The following is a 24,874-nucleotide window of genomic DNA, read 5'->3' on the forward strand; positions in this document are numbered from 1 at the left end:
AATAAAAATAAAAATAAAAAAAAAAAAAAATATATATATATATATATATATATATATATATGTATATGAAAAGAATGGGGCAGACTCGATGGACCGCTTGGCCTTTTTTTCTGCCGTCACTGTGCCGTTCTGTTTCTATGCTACTAGCTACACTTTAACTAAATTAACTTTCACAGACATGTAATATCAAACAATTGAAACTACATGTACATGTGTGAGCAGAATGAGATCATAGTAGACATCCCTAGATGATGATCGGTCTGGGGTGAGGGATCCAGCGACTGCTGATTTTTTTGGCAAGTCAGCATTTTTTTTTTTAACTAAACAAGAAATGTATAAAGATTTGGAAAACACGCATCTTTTTCTTAAACAAATGTTCCTGCCTCCTATCATCACAATACAACACAGAAATGGAAGCAGCTGTTGGTGAGAAGAAAAGGTTACACAAGGCTACTGCAAGCATGTTCTCCACCAACACAATACAAAACCAGTCCACATGTCATATATCCTAAAAACATTAATCAGTATCTCTGTACTATTGAGCCATATGTGAAAGGAGTGTTATTTTAATGTATGCATCTATGGGCCTATTTATACAAAATTAAAACAAAAAAGAACAAAAGCAGGCTTGTTACCCATATTCAAATCATATTAGAATATTTTTTTTCCCAGGGAAAAAATATATAATGTGATTGGTTAGTATGGGGAATAGCTTTACATTCCCTCGGAACCTTTCTCCGGGTTTTGTAAAAATGGTCCAGATACATTGTTAAGAAAGTGAAATAAACATAATGAATTCTATAGTCATTTACACTGACAAAAAGGGATATTTTACATCAGTCTACTTAACCTCCCTGGCGGTATGATTATTTCAGATTTTTGGTGCTGAAAGCGGTACCATTTTTTTGCATGGAAATATGTATTTTTTTTATTGTAGGCTGTAATTTTTAGGAAAAACTCACTGAAATCTGTCCGAACAAGAGTCTAGTAAACATCCCGGGTATGATAAAATTTGAAACACAAAATCATAAATTATAATTTAATAAATAATCATAAAAATAATATAAAAATAATAAAAAATTTAATTCAATAATATAATCAAACCAAAAACACTGAAATGTGAAATATAGCGCCAAGTTCGCACATTGCTGAGCTCAGTCGCAAAATCGTTTTCAGTTTCTGATGACGAATTTCCCCCACGAATCATTATCACTCAATTCTGTAAGTGGTTCTGATTTACTATCGCTGTTCTCTAGCTGATCTAAACCGCTTTTGACCTAAAGGGACACTTTTTGGACGCCATGGACATTTCTCAGTTTCCAGGCAGAAAGAACAGACAAAATGCAGGCAGGGCGCAGGACAAAGCACTAGGGACAATATGTATGTGAAATAGGTTGAAACAGCAATGTTTTACTGTGTAAAATGAAAAAAAAAAAAAAATGACATTTTTTAAAATTTTTAAATTTCCCGCCGCCGCCGGCGGCGGCGCCCGTACGTCCCGACGTCACAGGGACAGGACACAGAAGCCGGCATCGGCCGGAGGAGATGGCCGGGGACGCTGCAGGGGACACAACGTGGGAGCGCAGGGTAAGGTAAGTGACGAACACATGCCGGAGCAGCGCCGCATGGTATTCCCGAGTGTAGCTCGGGGTTACCGCTTTTGGTACTGAAATGTTACCCCGAGCTACACTCGGGAATACCGCCAGGGAGGTTAAAGTGGTTCTATAGCCTTAGAGCATTTATTATCTTTTTCTAAAAAGTGAACTTATCCTTTAACCATTTGCCCTCCAGGATTTACCCCCATTCCTGACCAGGTCACTTGTTGCGTTATGGCTCTGCGTTACTTTAACTGACAATTGCGCGGCCACGCAACCCTGCACCCAAACAAAATTTACATACTTCTTTTCCCACAAAATGTTTCGGTGGTATTTGTTTGCCTGTGCGTTTTTAATTTTTTTGTGATATAAACAAAAAAAGACTGACAAATTTGAGAAAAAAAACAATTTATTTACCTTTTGCTATTAAACCAGGAGCACTGGCAGGGACATGAAAAGAAGAAGATAGGAGCTGCTCTGTGCAAAATCACTGCACAGAGCAGGCAAGTATAGAAATGTTGTTATTTAAAAAAAAAAGCTTTAGGCCGGTTGAAAATCGGACCTAAGAATAATCGGCCGATTTTCGCTCTGTTAGTGGGTCAATGGCACCGGCCGATTTTCGTGGCTCCTCCCCTTTTCAGTGATCGGGCATGTTGGAAAAAAAAAACTACCGATTTTCGACTTAATGATGGTCAAATCGTACAATCGTTTTTCTGAAAAGAATATGCACATGAGCCGTGACCTGGAAGGAACAGAAATTTACTATATGGAGTGAACTTTATGACTTGGTTGGCCAATTTTCGAAATCATTGATGGCACCATCGGATTACCGAGCGAACAACGTTTTCAATTTTCAAACGAAAAAATTGTTCGGAATTCGAACCATGTATAGCCTGCATAAGTGTCACTTTAAGTTAGGGGCAGAGACTTAGCTGGTTAGGGAGAGAATAACATTAGCATTAAAGAGGGAAAGAATAGGTTTCCTAGTATTGGGTGTCTCTTCTGTTAGCTTCTCAGAACATTCTCCCACCAGCAGCTGGATATCTGCAGGAACTTTCAGGGATTGTACCACAACCCTTTCAAGGGAAATGCTATAGTATAAACTATAGCCCAACACCTGACTATAAATTCACTAAAAAATGAAGACTAGGCCTCTGGAGGCCATCCTCCTGTGCCAGCTACAATGTTTGATTGGCGATCTCATAGGAGGTAAGGAAAGCAGGAGACACGGGACATACCATGACCATGAGTCGGAACTGTGTGTGAGCTACTTGATACCTAACACATAAAAGCTTCAAGCCACAGCCTATTTGTTTTCACATCTTGATCATGGGAAGAAAATGACTAACTCCTTGTTACCTAAAGAAGAAGTGCTAACTTTATACATATATCACATATGTACATCAGAACATATCTTCCTGTATGTGTTTTATTTATTTATTTTTTGGAAAAAGCATGTTCTTTTTCTAATTTACATTACAATGATTGAAAACAAAGGATGCAAGCCTCGTGAAATTAAATTAGAAACCAAACTAGAAGCAAAAACACATGTTGACAGAAAGTCAAAGCTGATGCAATAAGAAAAACAGCAGCTGAAAATGTTAAGATAAAATGACTACAAACATTTACATTGCATACTTCTAAAAACTTTAGAAGTTTACACTCTAGTATTCCATCTGTACCTTTCTACCTTCTTAAACCATAAGACAAAATCCATATACTACTAAGGAAAAATATCTGAAGTATATAAAATTGCATGTACACTTAAAAAATTCCAGGGGATGTAATGATAGATGAATAGATAGACAGATAATCAGGCCTCTGTCAGCGTAGCAACAGGGTGGTAGTCAGTATCTGAAATGATTGTGGCTCTGCATCATGTGACATATAACAATTTAGAGAGCTACAAAAGAAAAGATTTAAAGTATATCTAAAACCAAACCATTTTTCTCACTTTGTTTAGAGCAGGAAATACACTGCTCAAAAAAATTAACGGAACACTTTGAAAACACATCAGATCTCAATGGGGAAAATATCATGCAGGATATCTATACTGTATTGCGTTGGGAACATAAGGATGCCCCATCGTTTGATGGAAATTAAAATGATAAACCCCAGAGGACTGAATTCAAAGACACCCCGAAAATCAAAGTGAAAAAAACAATGCAGCAGGCTAGTCCAGTTTGCTGAAATTTCATTGCAGCAACTCAAAATGGTACTCAGTAGTTAGTATGTCCCCCACGTGCTTGTATGCATGCCTGACAATGTCGGGGAATGCTCCTAACGACACGACAGATGGTATCCTGGGGTATTTCCTCCCAGATCTGGACCAGGGCATCACTGAGCTCCTGGACAGGCTGAGGTGCAACCTGGCGGCGTTGATGGACAGAAACATGATATCCCAGAGGTGTTCTATTGGATTTAGGTCAGGCAAGCATGGGGGCCATTCAGTGGTATCAATTCCTTCATCCTCCAGGAACTGCCTGCATACTCTCGCCACATGAGGCCAGGCATTGTCATGCACCAGGAGGAACCCAGGACCCACTGCACCAGTGTAGAGTCTAACAATGAGTCCAAGGATTTCATCCCGATACCTAATGGCAGTCAGGGTGTCATTGTCTAGCCCAGTGTTTTTCAACCTTTTTTGTGCAAAGGCACACTTTTTTCATGAAAAAAATCACGAGGCACACCACCATTAGAAAATGTTAAAAAAATTTACCTCTGTGCCTATATTGACTATATATAAAGTAATTCTCTTGAATAGGAATCAAACACAAAGAAATTATTTTATAAATACTTTATTATGAAATAATAAAGTATTTTATAATTGGACCCGGGGGCCGGACCAAGAGTAGATGAATGATGTGTATGTGTCATCCATAGTAAGTATAGTAATATTCCCCCATAGTAAGCATAGTAATTAATCCCCCATATAGTAATTCATCCCCCATATAGTAATTCATCCCCCATAGTAATTCATCCCCCATATAGTAATTCATCCCCCATAGTAATTCATCCCCCATAGTAATTAATCCCCCATAGTAATTCATCCCCCATAGTAATTCATCCCCTATATAGTAATTCATCCCCCATAGTAATTCATCCCCCATATAGTAATTCATCCCCCATAGTAATTCATCCCCCATATAGTAATTAATCCCCCATAGTAATTCATCCCCCATAGTAATTCATCCCCCATATAGTAATTCATCCCCCATAGTAATTAATCCCCCATATAGTAATTCATCCCCCATAGTAATTCATCCCCCATATAGTAATTCATCCCCCATAGTAATTCATCCTCCATAGTAATTAATCCCCCATAGTAATTCATCCCCCATATAGTAATTCATCCCCCATAGTAATTCACCCCCCATATAGTAATTCATCCCCCCTATAGTAATTCATCCCCCATATAGTAATTCATCCCCCATAGTAATTCATCCCCCCTATAGTAATTAATCCCCCATATAGTAATTCATCCCCCATAGTAATTCATCCCCCATATAGTAATTCATCCCGCATAGTAATTCATCCCCCCTATAGTAATTCGTCCCCCATAGTAATTCATCCCCCATAGTAATTCATCCCCCATATAGTAATTCATCCCCCATAGTAATTCATCCCCCATAGTAATTCATCCCCCATATTAATTCATCCCCCATATTAAGTCCCCAAGCCCCCCCTGTGTCAATTCACTTACCTTTGCTCCGCGCGTTCCTCTCGCCGTTCCGGTGTAGCATGAAAATCTGTCTCCTATGAGGATCTGTCCCCCTCGACGTATATGCGCATGTGCCAGTTTCAGGCATTAGCAGCCGATCGGCGATCTCCGGCACATGCGCAGATACGTCGAGGGGGACAGAATATCCTGACAGTATCACGCTCCGCGGGCCGGATTAAAAGGTTCGCCGGGCCGTATACGGTCCGCGGGCCGTAGTTTGCCCATTGCTGTTCTAATGATTGGTCTATTTGTGAGCCGAGGCCACATGTTACGGATGAAATTGCAATTTTTCCCACGGCACACCAGACAATATCTCACGGCACACTAGTGTGCTGCGGCACAGTGGTTGAAAAACGCTGGTCTAGCCTGTAGAGGTCTGTGAGTCCCTCCATGGATATGCCTCCCCAGACCATCACTGACCCACCACCAAAACGGTCATGGTGAATGATGTTACAGGCAGCATAACGTTGTCCACGGCTTCTCCAGACCCTTTCACGTCTGTCATATGTGCTCAGGGTGAACCTGCTCTCATTTGTGAAAAGCACAGGGCACCAGTGGCGGACCTGCCAATTCTGGTGTTCAATGGCAAATGCCAATCGAGTTCTATGGGGCTGAGCAGTGAGCACAGGGCCCACTAGAGGATGTCGGACCCTCAGGCCATCCTCATGAAGTCTGTTTCTGATTGTTTGGTCATTTTGTAGGGTTCTGGCAGTGCTCATCCTGTTCCTCCTTGCACAAAGGAGCATATTCCGGTCCTGCTAATGGGTTAAGGACCTTCTACGGAACTGTCCAGTTCTCTCAGAGGAACTGCCTGTGTCCTGGAACCTCCTCCATGCTCTTGAGACTGTGCTGGGAGACACAGCAAACCTTCTGTCAATGGCACATATTGATGTGCCATCCTGGAGGAGTTGGACTGCCTGTGCAACCTGTGTAGAGTCCAGGTATCGCCTCATGCTACCAGTAGTGACATTGACCCTAGCCAAATGCAAAACTAGTGAAAAACAATCAGAAAAGATGAATAGGGAAAAAAATGTCTGTGGCCTCTGTCATGATCGCGGCGTCAGACCCCAGACCTTCTCACCAAACTCGTGACCGAAGGACCGACCGATCTAAAACCGCGATGTGACGTGCGTAACAATGCCACACCCAGCTGCACCCTACACAGATATTTTCCAGCTAATGGTCAACCGATCGATGTGCCGTCAGCCTGAGCGATTGTTACTGGGTCGGGTTAATTACGCAACTAACCCTTCACTGCCACCACCCCTTTTTGTACAGAGAAAGGGGAAACTCTCTTTATCAAATATACACTGTAATGGTTTAAAAGTCGTCTGTCCAATACGGTCACCGCAGGCCGATTGGGCAGAGGATTAAACAAACACAGTAGCGTCTCTTTAGAGGCAGGAATTCGTAAATTGCAATTAAGCGCTTTAGAAACAGTTTAACACTTTCAGAAAGAAAGATTTATTACTAAAAGAGTCAAACAGATGCAATAAAATATTTACAGAAAAAGATGTAACTGATATATATATATATATATATATATATATATATACATACAAAGAACCATAGCACAGCATAGAGATAATAGGAAGGAAGTTAAAGGGTTAAGTTACTTGCCATTTAAACCTTTTCATGTAAGCAGATCCAAGTTGCAGAGCAGAATGGTGCTTTGACCTCCCGCTGTTACGATGGAAAAAATGGGAGAAGTCTTCAACTTAACTTTTTAAGCCTGCTAGCCTGTGTTTTAAAGTCCCCCAGCAGGGGGGTGGCTCTGAGTAACTAACCAATACTCTGTTTAGGGAGGGATCGTCGGGCGGATTCTGAATTAGAACCAACATTTTAATAATCCATGATATGAAACATAGGGGACAAACTGACTTGAGGAATGTTCATTTAATTCTGTCACCAACGCTGCTAGGTTTTATGAGGTTACAATCTCTTTCAATTCCTAGGAAAAGCTGCCTTATCTCGGTTACAAAGTGAGAAATTACACATGTTCTTGGGCAGCTAGGCTCTGTCTCTCTGGGGGGGGGGGGGCTTTGTAGCTCTGGGCCCCCTGCTGCTCTACCTGCCAGTGACACTTTTAACACACACACATCTGTCACTGTGCCTCTCAGGAAGGGAGGGGGAAGGGGAATGAGAAATGAGAGACACAATATATACTCCGTACCAAGATGGAGGTGCCTACAAAATGGTTGAACTGCGTACTTCACTGTGTTTTGCGCAGTTTTTGCGACAGCCTCCACCTGTAAAACCATTCCTGTTTTGGGGGTCATGCCATTGTTGCCCATCTAGTGCACCTGTTGTTAATTTCATTATCACCAAAGCAGCTGAAACTGATTAACACCCCCTCTGCTACTTAACTGACTAGATAAATATCCCAGAAGTTTAATTGACTTGATACTATACTCTTATTAAAAAGTTTCCAAATTTCCAAAAGTTTCTGTGTTTCCAAATAGTCAGTCCGCCCCTGCCCTCACCCCAATATTAGGACAGATCACCCTGTTCCCCTAACAGGTACAGGGTGACTTACACATAATAGTGATATGGGGAGCGGCGAAAGGAGTCTCCCCACCTCTCCAAAGTGAGCTAGGTTCCATGGGCCCCCACCCAAAGTGACTCCCGTCACATATCTCCCCTTTCGGCAGGAGACTAACGCAGGAGGAAACCCCAGACGGGTTGACTCCAAAGTTAGTCTGTACTTCCAGTCCCCCAATGCCAGCACCCACACAGTACCCCAAGCAAGTGGTCCTACACAGTACCCCAAGCAAGTGGTCCCACACAAAGCATTACTCACCCAGCCAACCTCTGCCTCTCTAGTAGAACATACCTGCCACTGGGGAGAAGTACGGGCTGGTCCTTCTCCTTGAAGTCCTCTCAGCTGCTGGAGAGTAGACAGGGTGGCTGGGCCGACTCCATCATACTGTTGGGGATCTGGGACGACTGCCCAGCATCCCTGGGGTATCCAGGTGGTGACTGTAGTCTCATCCACTTTGACTTGATGGACATCCCCCAGTGTTCACAAAGTAAGGCTGACATCCTCCTGTCCCAATGCCAGACCCTTTTCTGGGGTTGTGTCAGTGGAGACCGAAGTCCCATCCACGGACATCAGCTCAAGCTGCAGTTGTGAGGTGCCGATTGCATCCTCTTCCTGTAGCTCCTGCGGTGTTGATTGTTGTGGGAAGAGGTCAACAATGCCATGCTCTGATGCCAGCTCTTCTGCTGGAAGTGCACCAGCTGGTTTCTCCTCAGCAGAAAAGTCAATCAAATCCCCAGTCTCTGGAACGTGTCTGGGGATAGGGGTTCACCATTTCCTGTCCGTGGAACCCAGAAGATGTTACCAGTGCTGGGCAGAGTTCAGCAATATTTGGCCCTGTTGCCAGCTTCTCTGCTGGAGGCTCACCAGGTTGTTTTTCCTCAGCAGAGAAATCTATTAAATCCCCAGTCTCTAGAACTGGTGTCAGGGGATAGGGGTTCACCATCTCCTGTCCGTGGAACCCAGAAGATGTTTCCAGTGCTGGGCAGAGTTCAGCAATGTTTGGCCCTGTTGCCAGCTCTTTTGCTGGAGGCTCACCAGGTTGTTTTTCCTCAGCAGAGAAGTCTATTAAATCCCCAGCCTCTGGAACTGGTGTCTGGGGGATAGGGGTTCACCATCTCCTGTCCGTGAAACACAGAAGATGTTACCAGTTCTGGGCAGAGGCTAGCAGAGCTCTGCCCTTTAGTCAGCACTTCGGGTTTGGTGATGGCAATCTCTGGGATTTCCACTGCCGATTCTTGGGCATGCTGCTGAAAATGTTTTAGTAGTTGCCTGTATGCCCTTTCCAGATGCTGTTCTTTCATCAGCAGGTATTCCAGATCTGGTTCAAGCTCTGAGACCCCTGTGAGACCGAACATAGCCTCTCTGTCTTCTTGCAGGTCCTCAAGGGTAGATTCTCCTTCATCACCAAACACAAAATGATCTGTAAGGCTCTCCCACAGCAATCCAGGGCCACCAAAGTCATATCCCTCCGAAGAGAATTCTGTTTTCACCCCTAAATATTTCTGCTCTGTGTACCATTGCAGAGCCCGATATCAGTTGTCCAGATCTATCCCCTGCTGGACCAGCCTGTCCAACTCACCCATTGCTCCTGGGGGTCGCTCTCCCAGGAATGGCATCCATAACTTCCGTTGGTCCCTGGCCCATTCCCCTGGGGTTGGATAGCACTTGCCCTTGTACATACCAGCAACCTGGAGGGCTCCACTCCAAAGCACCACCAGAATCCGTTGCCTGAGCTCCAGGTACTCATCCGCAGACACAGTCCTGGGGTATGTTGCAAGAACGATCAGCAGCAGCCCCGGGAACTCTGATGCCAGGTCCATATCACCACTGGGGTGACTGACGTCTACTTTCCTGATCTTGAATCCCGGTGGTGGTTTGGACGTGTTCACAGCCAGGAAGCAAAATCCCACCGCTTGCCACCAATGTAATGGAACCGACCCAGTCTGCACTTGGGTACTTCCGTTATAAAGCCGCTTCCCCGTCCGAACACCGACTACAGACACCACAGCCGACCAAACAAGACTGTTAATAAAGTCTGATTTTTTTTTTAAAAAATGAAAATAACAAACATGTTTTTACTCACCCGCTTTGTGCAGTGGTATTACACAAAGCGGCCCCCATCCTCCTCTTCTCAGGTCCCCTGCTGATGATCTTGGCTCCTCCTTTTCTTGGTGTCCACAGCAAGCCATATGGGAACACACAATGTCGACTTGCTCCTGACCTTTGTGTCTATGAAGCCGCACTCTATATGCACACCTAGCCCCGTCCCCCACTTCCTCTTCACTGCATTTGATTTACAGCAGCAACTGCTGCTGGAGTCCCTGTGTGAAGAGGAAGAGACGGGAGAAGAGATGTAGCCAGGCACAGTGCTGGATCTCTTCTCCCCTAGTCTCCCATTCACACAGGGAAGGAGGAGAACAGACAAATATAAAACATTTTTTACCTTACTGCAAGCAATGCATTAAGGTAGAAAAACATTTTTAAGTTTAGTGTCACTGTAAGTTGAATTTAGAACAGGTATATTTTTTAAAGGTATCTCCAGCCATTGGGTAGCATAGGGAAGGGTTAACTGGTACCGCCAGACAGCATGCGGTGAGCAGCTAGATGACCGACCCACTGTCATGACAAAACTGTAGCTGCTGACTTTTAAAAAAACACACACTCACCTGTCCCTCGGTCCCGCGGTGTGCCCCCCGCAGCCCGTTTTACCGGCCGTCTTCTCTCCCTGGGCGCCGGCATCTTCAGTGTGGGCACCCGGCAGTGACGGCTTGTGGCTTCACAGCCGGGTACCCACTGCAAATGCAAAGCAGTGCTGCGCTTCCTGAATGGTCCTGTAATCTTCTGGGAACTGTCACGTGTCCTAAAAGACTACGGGAGGGAGGAAGGGAGGACACCTTCTACTTCCAATCGCCTAGGCGATCGCAGCGGAAGTGGGAGCGGGTACCTGTCAAATTCGGGTACCAGCTCCCGCCCCCCAAAAGGTGCCAATCCTTAATGGGGAGCGGGGGACCAGTCTTTAAAACGGAAATTTCCCTTTTGGGTGGAGCTCCGCTTTAAGTATGAGTGTATGTTTGTAACTCTGGGACCTGCTGTAGTACAGTGCAAATTTTAGCTGGGGAGGGGGGCAGTAGAATGGGGTCTCTTCTTAACCTCAGAAGTGCCCCTGGGCACAAGCTGAGAAGCCACAGGGCCAGCATAACAGGCAACTTTTCATAACTGTTTTAGGAACAGATGGTTCATTTTAAAGGTATAGTAGTTAGTTTCAAAAGTTGATTCCCCTGACAGGTTCACAATAAGACAAAATAAAATTTAGACCAAGCATTTCTAAAAGAGAAGTAATGTATCTATATTGAAGCTCAAGTTGTAGACTTAGTAATGTTCAAATGTTCCATCCTCTGAGTTAATGGAATTATGGGACAGTCAAAATAACACGCCATGCAGTCTGTCAAATATATTAACTGCCACTTCTGTAACCATCTTTACACACTTTGCTTTATAGGTATATAAACTTTCCAGCTTGAAAACTTTCTTTACTGGCCCACAGCAACCAAACTCCGATTCACACAGTCATTCTCCGTCATTATCCAGTGCCACTTTAAATGTGACTGAAGGGCAGGTTGATTTGGACATTTACTTTGATTTTTTTCCTCTATGTGAAGAAAAGATAAATGGGCAATAATAGTAAATTACAAATTCTAAGTCAGCATAGGATTTTGCAACATAATAGAGTTGATTTACTAAAACTGGAGAGAAATCTGGGGCAGCTCTGCAACCAATCAGCTTTCAGGTTTTTTGTCAAAGCTTAATTGAACAAGCTGAAGTTAGAAGCTGATTGGCTAACATGCACAGCTGCACCAGATTTTGCACTCTCAGGTTTTGGTAAATCAACCCCACTGTATAGGCATGAGGTTTTTTTTATATCTTAATGCATTCTCTGCATTAAGGTCAAAAACTTCTGTATGGAGCTCCCCCCTCCACCCAGCCCACCCTTATACTTACCTGAGCTTGACCTCGATCCAGTGCTGTGCCCGAGAGCAGTGGCTCTCAGCTATCTCCACATTGGACAGAGAGGAAGCAGCGGGAGCCATTGGCTCCCGCTGCTGCCAATCACAGCTAATGGACACACACAGCATGGCTCAGCATTGAGCCTATATGAGTGCCACCATAGCAAGCAGCTTGCTATGGTGTGCACTCAGCAGGGGGGAGGAGCCAGGAGCTCTGGTGGGGGACCCGAGAAGAGGAAGATCAGGGCTTCTCTGTGCAAAACCATTCCACAGAGTAGGTAAGTATAACATGTTTTTTATTAAAAAAAAAAAGGTTTAGAATCTCTGAAATATTACAGTGGACACAGAAAAAAAACATATATTATAAATTAAGAATTACATAAAATAGTAAGGATTGCCTGTAATAGAGTGCCAAACATAGTTTTTGGCCCTAGAAAATTGATATTTTTGAGTCAGCCTGTCCTGAGTTTAAACCTAAAGGTGACCATACACTAGTAGAATTGTATTGCAAATGTTTAGATTTCTATCGCAATCATGAGAACATTATGGAATTTTTGTATTCAAAAGCAAAAGAAAATGTTAAAAGCAAAAGAAAATGTTCTGCACTTTCAAATGACAATCATCAAGTCATAGAATGCACTGAGAGATTTTCTGCAAACATCCTTATGAACGTTCGTTTGAGAAGCTACTAGCGTTTGTGACATAAACAGACTTCCAAATGTGCAGAATACATCTATCAGTGTTAAGAGGACAATATCTGCTGATTTGTATCCAATGCTCTCTTCGAGCTCACCGATATCCATGGTATTCTTATGGTTTAAAGGTGACCTGTCATTGCATAGGCTACCACACATGACCTACACTCTTGCATTTCAGAAGTAGATCTTCTAGAAACATTTACAGTCAGAATGAATAATGATCTTACTACCTGTGAACGTGTGTGGGACCCCTGGGTCTGTTTTGATGATTGAACTCAAGACCATGGTGGGAACATTTTCCTATAAAGATAAATGGCCGTCATCCAGCTCTCTCAAGCCCTCCTTTCCCCGCCTTCTCTTTCTTTCTCTACCGCCTGAATTTATTTAGGTAAAAACACTTCCCTCACTCTATACTTCAGATATTTTCTCTTTCCTATATTTCCTATGGTCTACAATAATACTGGTGTCTTGTTACGATCAAGATCCTGGACCTTTGCCCATTAGGCCAACGACCTTCCGTTGCATAATCTCACTATAGTGCATTATGAGATCTTGAAAACCAAAGTCCATTAATATTGCTGGACTATATACTACCAAAGTATTGCTACCAAGTTCTGTACACTGTCTGAACCCAAATTCAATATTTACTATTACAACTGTTTTACCTGCTTTCTATGAGGTGGATAATTAGTTTCCAATGTTCCATGGATGAGATTTAAGCAATCATGATGCACCAAGCTACGTTCTATCTGGTTGCGGAACCAGTTTTCCTCTCCAGTTTGGACGCTGTGCCTCCACCTTTTGGGTCCTGATGCTTTTATTTATAGGAGAGCTCTCCAATGTCGACATCGCCCTGTTTACAACTGCTACACTGCTGAAGAAGTAGATATTCTCTGGGAAACACAGAGAGTACTCGTCTATCCTTCACCTTATACTAGCTTGAATTCTGGACTGTTAGGAGTTGATTTACTAAAACTGTAGAGTGCAAAATCTGGTGCAGCTATGCATGGAAGCCAATGACCTTTTAACTTCAGCTTGTTCAGTTAAACTTTGACAAAAAAAATAGGAAGCTGATTGGTTTTTATGCAGAGCTGCACCACATTTTGCACTTTCCAGTTTTAGTAAATCCCCCCCATATTGTCTTCTGTTAAGATATCTTGTATAGCAATAGTGATATAGATGTTGGACTAGGTGGTGTTTATGTATGGGTTTTCTGTTACATGTTTATGTCCAATCATTGCACTAAATAAAATTATGCTTTTATAAAATGTTTTTGTAAAATGGGTACCTTGAGAGTCCGCACATTTCTATATACAGTCATTAGTTTGATATCAGATGTGATACAATGACTGAAGTCCATATTTATATACAGCGTTCTGATCTGCATACTATCTCCTGCTCAGTGGCTCAGAAAGTATTGAAACTTTGGGAGAAATATGACAGTAATTTGAATATTTAGTAGACATCAGCAATGGTAGTGTAGTTGGCAGCTAGTGTAGTTCTCCGTGCACAGAATCCCAGGTGAGGTTCCAGCTCAACACCATTTTTAATAATTCAATGATTCTGTGTCTATCAGAATTTTAGTTCAGTAAAATCCATGAATGTACACAAGCATCACACAATGAAATAGTACATTCTAAATAGCATCCTTTATAAGGCAAAGGAAATGTGCCAGATGACCTATATAGCAAGTAATTATTACTAAATGTTTTTAATGCTGTATACTGTTTACAGGTCACTGTACCCCATTATGTTGTGCTCCTGGATTAAATAAGACTTTATGTATTTAAATAATGTGAGTTACATAGACATAATAACATGGACAATATATAAATAATAGATAGCTTACCTTTACAGAGAGGACGGAATAGTTACTACTGGTCAATTTACTTTCTCCTCTGCAGAAGACAATGTGGCAGAAAATCAATACAGCAGCAGAAAAGTGCCTCATGTTTAATATGAAGAAACCCAAACCCTTCAAGAAGAGCCGTCAGATCGTCTTCTGAAAAGACTGCAGACCGCAGATTCTGGAGCTGAGACTGCTGGAAGTTTAGCTGTACACTCAGAGCCAGCACCACTGCCTGGATCTCATCATGAGAAGTGACTGTCTCATTTGAGAAGCCTGCACCCTCTTTGAAATCTTAAATGAATCCACTTGCTATTAATTAGTATGGTGTAGTAAAAAATTGTTAGCTATTATAAACTTTTGAGGATTGTTATTATATCATTATATTATTTGACATATTACTGGCTTAGCCAGGATTTCTTAGTTTGTGCAAATTAAAGGATCAGCCCTTTCAAATCTGATTGCGTTGGTTACCGATAGAACCCATCAGGTTAAGTCCACTGCTGGCCTCATCTTATCTAGCCATAGCTTTTTCATAACAGTTCTTCTTGCTGGAGGTTCAGTCTTCACCTGCTTATTGAGGTTAAAGCTGAACTCTGGGAGAGTTTAAAAATTACCCTTGCAGTGGTCTAAACTTCACCCAAAATTAGAAGGTCCACTCTTCCTTCTCCTCCCCCTCCTCTGCCATATTTAAAATTAAATTGTTTTTATTGATGGGGGGGGGGGAGCAGGTACCTGGCTTTGACAGATACCCGCTCTCACTTACGGTTGGTTCGTCGCGGAAGATCCATCAAAAGTTCTCCTCCTCCCTCCCTGCCACAACCTTCTGGAACATGTCAAAAGTCCCAGAAGACTTCAGGACCATTCACAAAGCGCAGAGACGTTTGCGTATGTGCCACGAGAAGCCAGCTGTGAAACCGCTTGGAGTCACAGCCGACTATCCACAGTTGACATTCCGGCACGGGGGACCTGAAGACCAGTTGGGGGGTCCGTGGGGGGGAGGGTAGTGGGGGGAGGGCAATGCCAGGGTAATTTTTACTGCCAGCTGGACTTTGACTTCAATGTAAAAACAAAGCTAATTGCTGCTGTTACTCATAGTAACTATTAAGATGTCTTCATGTAAATTAGGAAACACAATTGGTTAATACTGGTTAACTGCTCTGTTCTGTTTTTGTAAATCATCTATTCTACATTCTCTGTGGTTTAAAAAAAAATTAACTTGTGCTTTGGCTGTGCCATGACTCTGAGTAGCAGTTACATGTGAATAGCAACCGACGCTGTTGTAGTTCATTGAATTATCCCATATGGCAAGCAGATATTCTGACAGGTCTGCAGGAGGCCTGCATGGCATCAGCGATCTTCTGATTGCTGGTGCAATGCTTTACAGGCTCCTTTGCACAAAAATAATAAACCTGCAAAAAAATTATTATTTTTTTATTTTTGTCCAAAAGGTGAACTTATCCTTTAAAGAGGAGTTCCACCTGAAAAAAAAAAGTCAGCAGCTACAAAACTGTAGCTGCTAACTCTTAAAATACAGACACTTACCTATCCCTCGGTCCAGCAGTGTCTTTACCACTGCTGGTTTCACCAGCCATCTTCTCTCCTTGGTGCCGGCATCTTCACTGTGGGCACCCGGCTGTGACAGCTTGCAGCTTCACAGCCGGGTGCCCAGTGAGCATGTGCGAGAAGCGCTGCGCTTTGTGGATGGTCTCGTAGTCTTCTAGGACCTGTCACATGTCCCAGAAGACTACAGGGAGGGAGGGGGGAGGACAACTTCTGCTTCCGATCGCCTAGGCAATCACGGTGGAAGTGGGAGTGGGTACCTGTCAAATTCAGGTTACCCGCTCCCCAAAGGTGCCAATCCTTAATGGGGAGTGGGGGACAAAGGCTTAAAGCGGAACTTCCCCTTTTGGGTGGAGCTCCACTTTAAGTTCCAAAAAGTGTTTCTTGAATAGTTATGGATTCATATTTCCTTTTGGATGAGACAGTAAACCTTTAGTGATGTATAGTTCCACTGCAGATGTGAGGAAACACAGGCCTGAACAAGAAAGATCTACATATGTATGGCTGGCATTGAAGATACACATCCCTCAGCAAAAAAAATCATTTTTTTAAAACTGAACCTCTTTCATTACATATGCCTTGCTATGTACAGAATATAGGCAGACAGCCAACACCTTTTGATCGTACCTTAAAGAAGAATGCCATTAAAGTTGTTGGGGACTGCATGGGAAAAGTAATTGTTGAGGCAAGAAAAGTAATGATCAAAACTATGTAATGAACAGCATAGATTACAAAGTGCAGCGGGTCAGGAGTAGATTGCAGGGGTCAGGAGTATCTAATGTACATTTCTTATAGAATGTAGGGGTCAAGAGAAAGTAAAGTTCAACATATCTTATATGGTTCAGGAGTTCAACACACAGCACAAAATATAGAGCGTAGAGGTCAGGAGTATGCGATGTACAGCACAGTCTATAGAATGCAGGGGTCAGGAGTTTGTAATGTTCAACATAGTTTATAGAATGTAGGGGTCAGGATTAGCACACAAAATAGAGTGCAGAGGTCAGGAGCAGTGCAGGAAAACGCATGAGATTTGGACAGGAATCACACTGCATTCCTGTTGAAATCACATGCCATTCTTTGCAGTGCAGTTTGCGCCCAGGCATTTTTTATAGATGCATTTTCGCACCACAAAGTATTGGTTTTGGGAGCATTTTCACGAATACAAGTAATTGTGAAAATACTCATTATCGGCACTGATACCAATATCACTGCATCCCTACTATATATGCAGGCCCGGTGGTCCGGAGTCGCCTGGATAGGAGGGGAGGCCGGGTGGCACATAGTGTGACTGGACCGTGCATTTCTTCTGTGTCTGCCCCACCCACACTCCCCGCAAGCCTTGTCTTCTCTCCCTTTCTTTCTCTGCTTCTCTGTCATCTGTTTCTCACCTTTCTTTCTATACTTCTCTTTCTGTCTCCTGTTTCCCTCCTTCCATCCAACATTCTTTCCGTTTCTTTTCCTCCTTCTTTCTCTCCCCCCTTCCTTCCCTCCTTATTTCTTTCCCTCTTTCTTCTCTCCCTCCTTCCTTCTTTCACTCCTTCCCTCCTGCCTTCTTTCTTTCTCTACTTCCATCTCTCCCTCCTTCCTTCTCTCCCTTTCTTTTCCTTCTCTCCCTCCTTCTGTCTCGCCTTTCTTTCCCTCCTTCCTTCTTTCCCTCCTGCCTTCCTTCTTTCACTCCTCTCCCTTCTTTCCATCCTTCATTCTCTCTTTCCCTCCTTCTCTCCCTCGTTTCTTTTTTTCCTTCCCTCCTTTCTTCTTTTCCTCCTTCTCCTCCCTCCTTTCCCCTCTTCATTCTTTCCCTCCCTCCTTCCTTTACCTCGTTCCTTCTCTTTCTTCTTTTCCTCCCTCCTTCTCTCAGTCCTTCCTTCTTTCCCTCCCCTCTTTCTTTTCCTCCCTCCTTCTCTCCCATCTTTCGCTCCCTCCTTCCTTCACTCCTTTCCTCCTCTCTTTCTGCTTTTCCTGCCTCCTTCTCTCTCCCTCCCTCCTTTCGTTCCCTCTTTCCTTCTCTTTCTTCTTGGGGTTGTTCAGTCCAAGATCCCCGAGCCCATTTTTTGTCCTACTCCGGGCCAGTATATATGTATAGTGAGCCAGCTTCCAGCCCAGGCAGGGATACATATCTATGTATATATAAAGTCTAGGTATGGCGGGTAATGTGTGAAATGCTTCCACATGGCCCCGTGTGACTCACAGCTTCGCTCCCCTCACACGTGACCCGGCACCGGCCACATCTGGGCGCGGCTTCTCTGTACACGGACATGACATCGGAGGAGGGGAGTGGCCTTCCTTTACCTAGCAACCGAAGCTTACTCCTTAGGCAACAAGATGGAGAGAGCACACTGACAGCTCACCGAGACCGGAGAGGAACCGGAGACCGAGCACCGAGACACCCGCCATGGACTGACTGACCCCGGAGCCGTGTCCCCAGCCTCGTGGATGTGTGTGATGGAAGTGCTGCATCCCTGACCTGTGCTTCATTGCTGGATCCGGAGCCTACACAGCCTTCTGCTATGACCTCTACCCCCTATAATACAGAATACCTCATGGACCTCGTGGGTGATCGACCCTCCATAGACTATGACAGTGTGACTGGTGTGCTGCGTGTGTAGAACACCTTCTCCTGTACACAGCTCTGCACCCTCTACTGTCTGCTCTGCAACACCCCCCCCCCCAATCACCTCTCTACCCAGCACTTCATAAGCTGCTCTCCTCATCTCTACCCAGCACTGTATACACTGCTCTCCTCTACTCATCTCTACCCAGCACTGTATACACTGCTCTCCTCTACTCATCTCTACCCAGCACTGTATACACTGCTCTCCTCTACTCATCTCTACCCAGCACTGTATACACTGCTCTCCTCTACTCATCTCTACCCAGCACTGTATACACTGCTCTCCTCTACTCATCTCTACCCAGCACTGTATACACTGCTCTCCTCTACTCATCTCTACCCAGCACTGTATACACTGCTCTCCTCTACTCATCTCTACCCAGCACTGTATACACTGCTCTCCTCTCATCTCACCTCTCTCAGCTCCTCCATAGACTACAAGTCTGTACTTCTCTCCAGACCATTGGATCAATTGGACTGTACGCTCTGCATCCCACTGGGCTATATACACCCCACTAGATACACAGAACTAGATACACTCCACTATACAACAAATTAATATATACATTGCATCCTACTGAGCTATATACATTGCATTATATACACTGAATTATATACTCTGCATTATATACCCAGAACTATATTCACCCGACTATATACCCAGCACTATATACATTTCACCCCTCTGTGCTAAATACACTGCATCTCACTAAACTATATACATCTAAGATCATCTTTAGATCTTAGGAACTTTCTACATCTATCCAGCTTACTGTATTCATTTTTTGTACACTGAGCTACATACACACCGCTATATACATTGCATCCCACTGAACTATATACACAGCATTATATACACTGCATCCCACTGAACTATATACACAGCATTATATACACTGCATCCCACTGAACTATATACACAGCATTATATACACTGCATCCCACTGAGATATATACCCAGCATTATATACACTGCATCCCACTGAGATATATACCCAGCATTATATACACTGCATCCCACTGAGATATATACCCAGCATTATATACACTGCATCCCACTGAGATATATACCCAGCTTTATATACACTGCATCCCACAGAGATATATAGATTGCATTATATACACTGCATCCCACTGAGATATATACCCAGCATTATATACACTGCATTCCACAGAGATATATACCCAGCATTATATACACTGCATTCCACTGAGCTATATACCCAGCACTGCATACACTGCACTATATATACTGCGCTCTCTATTCTATGAAGACATGACTGCTGTGTACCCCTAATACTCAGCACCCCAAATCTCCAATTCCTCCGATCTGTGCTCTGCGGATCCATCACCATTCCTCATCTATTACTGGGGGAACATTGGTAACTTCTGTGTAATCTATGATGCTGGCACACACTGGATTCTAGATTTCTCTGTTTTCCTTGTACATCATATATATAAATCTTATCTGAACCCCACGTTCCAGTCCTCCTTTTTTTTTTTTTCTTCTTGGTGTATAAATGAATGTTGACTTTGCACTTTTTCCACATTTTTCCTGATTTTTCTACATACAGCCTGCAATCCCTGGCCGATCATTGCTCTGTGTTGTTCTGGACCTGTCAGACCCCTGTCATAGGTCTGTGGTTGGTTTTGCTGGCTGTATGTGAAAGGTGTGACATTTACCTTGTCGCCCTCTAGACACATTAACACATACAAGCTAGGTATATAAGAGGTCTCATTAACACTTGACAGTGGCCATGTGCCCCCAGCATGTCACTGACACCATGCAGCCTGTGCAGTCACCATCAAGCTGTACCACTTAGCATTCTATTAACACCTCATTATCAGGTAGTATTTGTCATTTCACTCTTCTATTGAATGAACACAACACATTCACTTTACTGACCTACCTCCTCCCTGTCCCATTAACCGCAAATCCACCACCTTTAGTAGCCTTACTGACCCCTGCTGTCACTTAATATACCTCAATCTGCACTGAGAACACATTGACAGGGAGGTGACCTATGAACATTCAACCGATTACTCTTCCTTGGAGTTATAAAAATCTTTGTGAATGTGGATGAAAGAAACTTTACACCCCACTACTGAGCCACTGCAGGGGACCGTCATGCAGGATCAACGGACCAATTCTTACTCGTATCCTTTTGAAGTCTTATGGTTGGTTTGGGCGGCTTGCTGGTACCTGTAGTTCATCAGGAGGTAGGGTATCACTAACCAAGCTCATGATGGCATCTGTAGATCTGTCTGTGTTGGAGAATTTCACGTCGGCTGGATTTATTGGGATATATGTTGGTCAACAGTCATTTTAAAGCCACAACTAGATGGTCTGTATTGGTGATAAATACGGCTCTATATGGCTAGATTGAAGAAGCTTTATTCATGCAGCAAGAAAATGGACAGCCCTTCTGTTCCTGTAATATGGTGAACAGCAAGTGGTTTATTTACTAAAGCTGGAGAGTGCAACATCTGGTGCAGCTCTGCATAGAAACCAATCAGGGTTTATTGCTAAAGCTTAACTGAACAAGCTGAAGTTAGAAGCTGATTGGCTGCCATGCACACCTGCACCAGATTCTGAGTGTTCCAATTCTAGGAAATCTTACCCCCAAGTGTCTATCTGTTTGCCCCATTTCAGATAGCTGGTTTATTCCTAACTATGAAAAAGTGGCTCCATTCCTGCTGGAACATGCAGATGGACACCCGTACTGTACAATTTTCATTAAAATAAAGTAGTGCACTAAATGATTGATATTTTGCCCAAGCTATAGTTGTGTATGCTGTATACTATTAAGAGCTGTAAATATTGTTATGCCTCATTCGGTTCAGTTAATTAAAATGATCTACCTACTAGTTCATTCTCCATGACAGCACAGACGTCAAGGTGTTATAGTGGCAGTTTCTTGGAAAATCACTAAAAGTAATTCTCTGTTTTTCCATTCACCCTCTATAACAGCACCTAGATGGTTAATGTTTTATCTAATCCAACTGCAAAGGTTGCCAGGGGTCCTTGAGGAGAGAGCAGTTGGAGATTGAGCTTCCGCCTATACCGACCACTAAATGTAAGGGGTCACTCCTACAAAGGCCACCTGTGTAAGGGATCACTTCTACAATAACCACCAAATGTAAGGGATCACTTCTACAATAACCACCATTGTAAGGGATCACTTCTACAATAACCACCATTGTAAGGGGTCACTTCTACAATAACCACCATTGTAAGGGATCACTTCTACAATAACCACCATTGTAAGGGGTCACTTCTACAATAACCACCATTGTAAGGGGTCACTTCTACAATAGCCACCATTGTAAGGGATCACTTCTACAATAACCACCATTGTAAGGGATCACTTCTACAATAACCACCATTGTAAGGGGTCACTTCTACAATAACCACCAAATGTAAGGGGTCACTTCTATAATAACCACCATTGTAAGGGGTCACTTCTACAATAACCACCATTGTAAGGGATCACTTCTATAATAACCACCAAATGTAAGGGGTCACTTCTACAATAACCACCATTGTAAGGGGTCACTTCTACAATAACCACCATTGTAAGAGATCACTTCTACAATAACCACCAAATGTAAGGGATCACTTCTACAATAACCACCAAATGTAAGGGATCACTTCTACAATAACCACCAAATGCAAGGGATCACTTCTACAATAACCACCATTGTAAGGGGTCACTTCTACAATAACCACCATTGTAAGGGGTCACTTCTACAATAACCACCATTGTAAGGGATCACTTCTATAATAACCACCAAATGTAAGGGGTCACTTCTACAATAACCACCATTGTAAGAGATCACTTCTACAATAACCACCAAATGCAAGGGATCACTTCTACAATAACCACCAAATGTAAGGGGTCACTCCTACAAAGGCCACCTGTGTAAGAGATCACTTCTACAATAACTGCCAAATGTAAGGGGTCACTTTTACAATAACCACCATTGTAAGGGGTCACTTCTACAATAACCACCAAATGTAAGGGGTCACTTCTACAATAACCACCTGTGTAAGCGATCACTTCTACAATAACCACCATTGTAAGGGGTCACTTTTACAATAACCACCATTGTAAGGGGTCACTTCTACAATAACCACCATTGTAAGGGGTCACTTTTACAATAACCACCATTGTAAGGGATCACTTCTACAATAACCACCAAATGTAAGGGGTCACCTCTACAATAACCACCAAATGTAACAGATCACTTCTTATATAATAACCACCTGTGTAAGCGATGACTTCTACAATAACCACCATTGTAAGGGGTCAAATCTACAATGGCCACCAATTTAAGGGGTCATTTCTGCAATTAATACTGATGTTAGGGGGCACTTCTACAATGACCACAAATGTAAGGAGTCACTTCTACAATGGCCACCAATTTAAGGGACCAAATCTACAATGATTACTGATGTAAGGGGCCACTTCTACAATGACCACCGATGTAACGGGCCACCTCTTCAATGACAACAAATTTAAGGGGTCACTTCTACATTGGCCAACAAGTGTTTATCTACATGACGGCACCCAGTGAAATGTGCTTGCTGCAGGTCTAGGCATAGAGAAAAACTGATTACATTTTGGGCATATTGTGATATTACTAGTCTTAATACCCTCTTTGGGACTATATCACTTATAAGGGGTTTATTTTTCATACTTTCATATTTTGTGAGTTTGCTGGTTTCCAGATTGGCTTTAATAACTTATGATTATTTCTTGATTTTGTTTTTATGATTTATCTAGGGACTGCATTGTGATGTTGCTGTACCCTGAGGTCCAATATATAAATATATATAAACTGGTATCCAGTACACAGGGACCGGTCTAGAAATGGAGGCAGCCAATATTCTGGATGGCTGGCCTTGGACATCTAAAGATACACAGCACTTCAGGGAAGGGTACACAGCCCCTACGCTGTTTTATAATGTATGGGTAGCACATTGTCTAAATGGTTAGCACTTCTGCCTGGCAGTGCTAGGGTCGTTGATTCAAATCCCAACCACGACACCACCTGCCTGGAGTTTGCGTGTTCTCCTTGTGCTTGCATGGGTTTCCACCGGGTACTCCGGTTTCCTCCCACACTCCAAAGACATGCTGGTAGGTGAATTGGCTCCTGTCTAAATTGGCCCTAGTATGTGTATGTATGAATGTGAGTTAGGGACCTTAGATTGTACGCCCCTTGAGGGTTAGGGACTGATGTGAATGTACAATATATATGTAAAGTGTTGCATAAATTGACAGCGCTATATAAGTACCTGAAAAAATAATAACAACAACAGTAATAAATTGGTTAATGCCATTTCTAATGCTGTTGAGAGTTATTGCAGGGAGAAATCTCCCCAGGTTTTTTTTTATGGAGTCATTCAGCTTTGTACACAATTTCTGCCCTGGCTTCTGGCGCTGAAGGTGGAACACACAATGATTTCCACCATTGATTCTATAGTGTTTTCTACGGAAGGGAATCATAGGTTGAGTTTGAAGAGTCCGGTCATTCCATATGTCATTTCTCCACTGGGGAGCAGTGCTGTGTTATTGTCTGTGGATGAGTTTGGGAGCTTGCTGTCTATCTATGCTTGAAGCATGGTAACCCATTTAAAGTATGCCGGTCATGTAAGAAACAGGTTAGCAAAAGTAGCCCGTGTAACTTATTACATGTTCAAGTGTATCTAAAGCCATTTTTTGTTCTGGATACAGTAAAGCCTAGTGCACATGATTGGATGAAAAATATAGCTTTCGGAGTGATTGTCCAGTAATCTGATCGTTAGTACACAGCTTTCGAGAGCCGATCACGATAGTTAATGCAAAATTATCCAAAGGGACAAGCACGGAAATTTTTCTTGCACAATAACAAAACAAAATGACCAGTACAGTATTCGTCTGTAAAAAATCGAGCTAAAACCACGCATGCTTGGAAACTAAAGAATACATTACAATATATTACATCACTTCTGAAGTTGTAATCTGTCTTACAAGATTTTTCATAGCTTTATCAACCTATTCATTTTCAGTATGAGACTAGCATGCACAGAAAAAAGACGATCATTTGTATGATATTCTCGTTGTGTGTACGAGGCTTTAGACAAGGTGTTATAACCCTCTATGTGTCCCTGCTGGGAGGTTCATCATCTCTCTGTGCCCCTGCTGGGAGGTTCACAATCTCTGTGCCCCTGCTTGGAGGTTCACCCTCTCTGTGCCCCTGCTGGGAGGTTCATCATCTCTCTGTCCCTGCTGGGAGGTTCACCCTCTCTGT

The 24,874-nt window shown here is 43.1% G+C and overlaps 2 protein-coding genes across 2 annotated transcripts in view; one reads left to right on the top strand and one right to left on the bottom strand.

The window, feature by feature from the left end:
- The window catches only part of ANGPTL5 (angiopoietin like 5), a 54,099-nt gene extending 39,475 nt beyond the window's left edge, over positions 1-14,624 (bottom strand). Inside the window, exon 1 of the mRNA XM_089687242.1 lies at positions 14,410-14,624. Within this exon, the coding sequence (XP_089543368.1) occupies positions 14,410-14,511 (102 nt within the window). The 5' untranslated portion in view covers positions 14,512-14,624. The remainder of the gene's footprint in view (positions 1-14,409) is intronic.
- Positions 14,625-18,253: 3,629 nt separating this feature from the next.
- CEP126 (centrosomal protein 126) overlaps positions 18,254-24,874 on the top strand; it is a 98,225-nt gene continuing 91,604 nt past the window's right edge. The window contains exon 1 of the mRNA XM_089687256.1: positions 18,254-20,737. Within this exon, the coding sequence (XP_089543382.1) occupies positions 20,655-20,737 (83 nt within the window). The 5' untranslated portion in view covers positions 18,254-20,654. The remainder of the gene's footprint in view (positions 20,738-24,874) is intronic.

Source organism: Staurois parvus, unplaced genomic scaffold, assembly GCF_062004578.1.
Source record: "Staurois parvus isolate SC_StPar_1 unplaced genomic scaffold, SC_StPar_1.0 ptg000422l, whole genome shotgun sequence".
NCBI lineage: Eukaryota > Metazoa > Chordata > Amphibia > Anura > Ranidae > Staurois > Staurois parvus.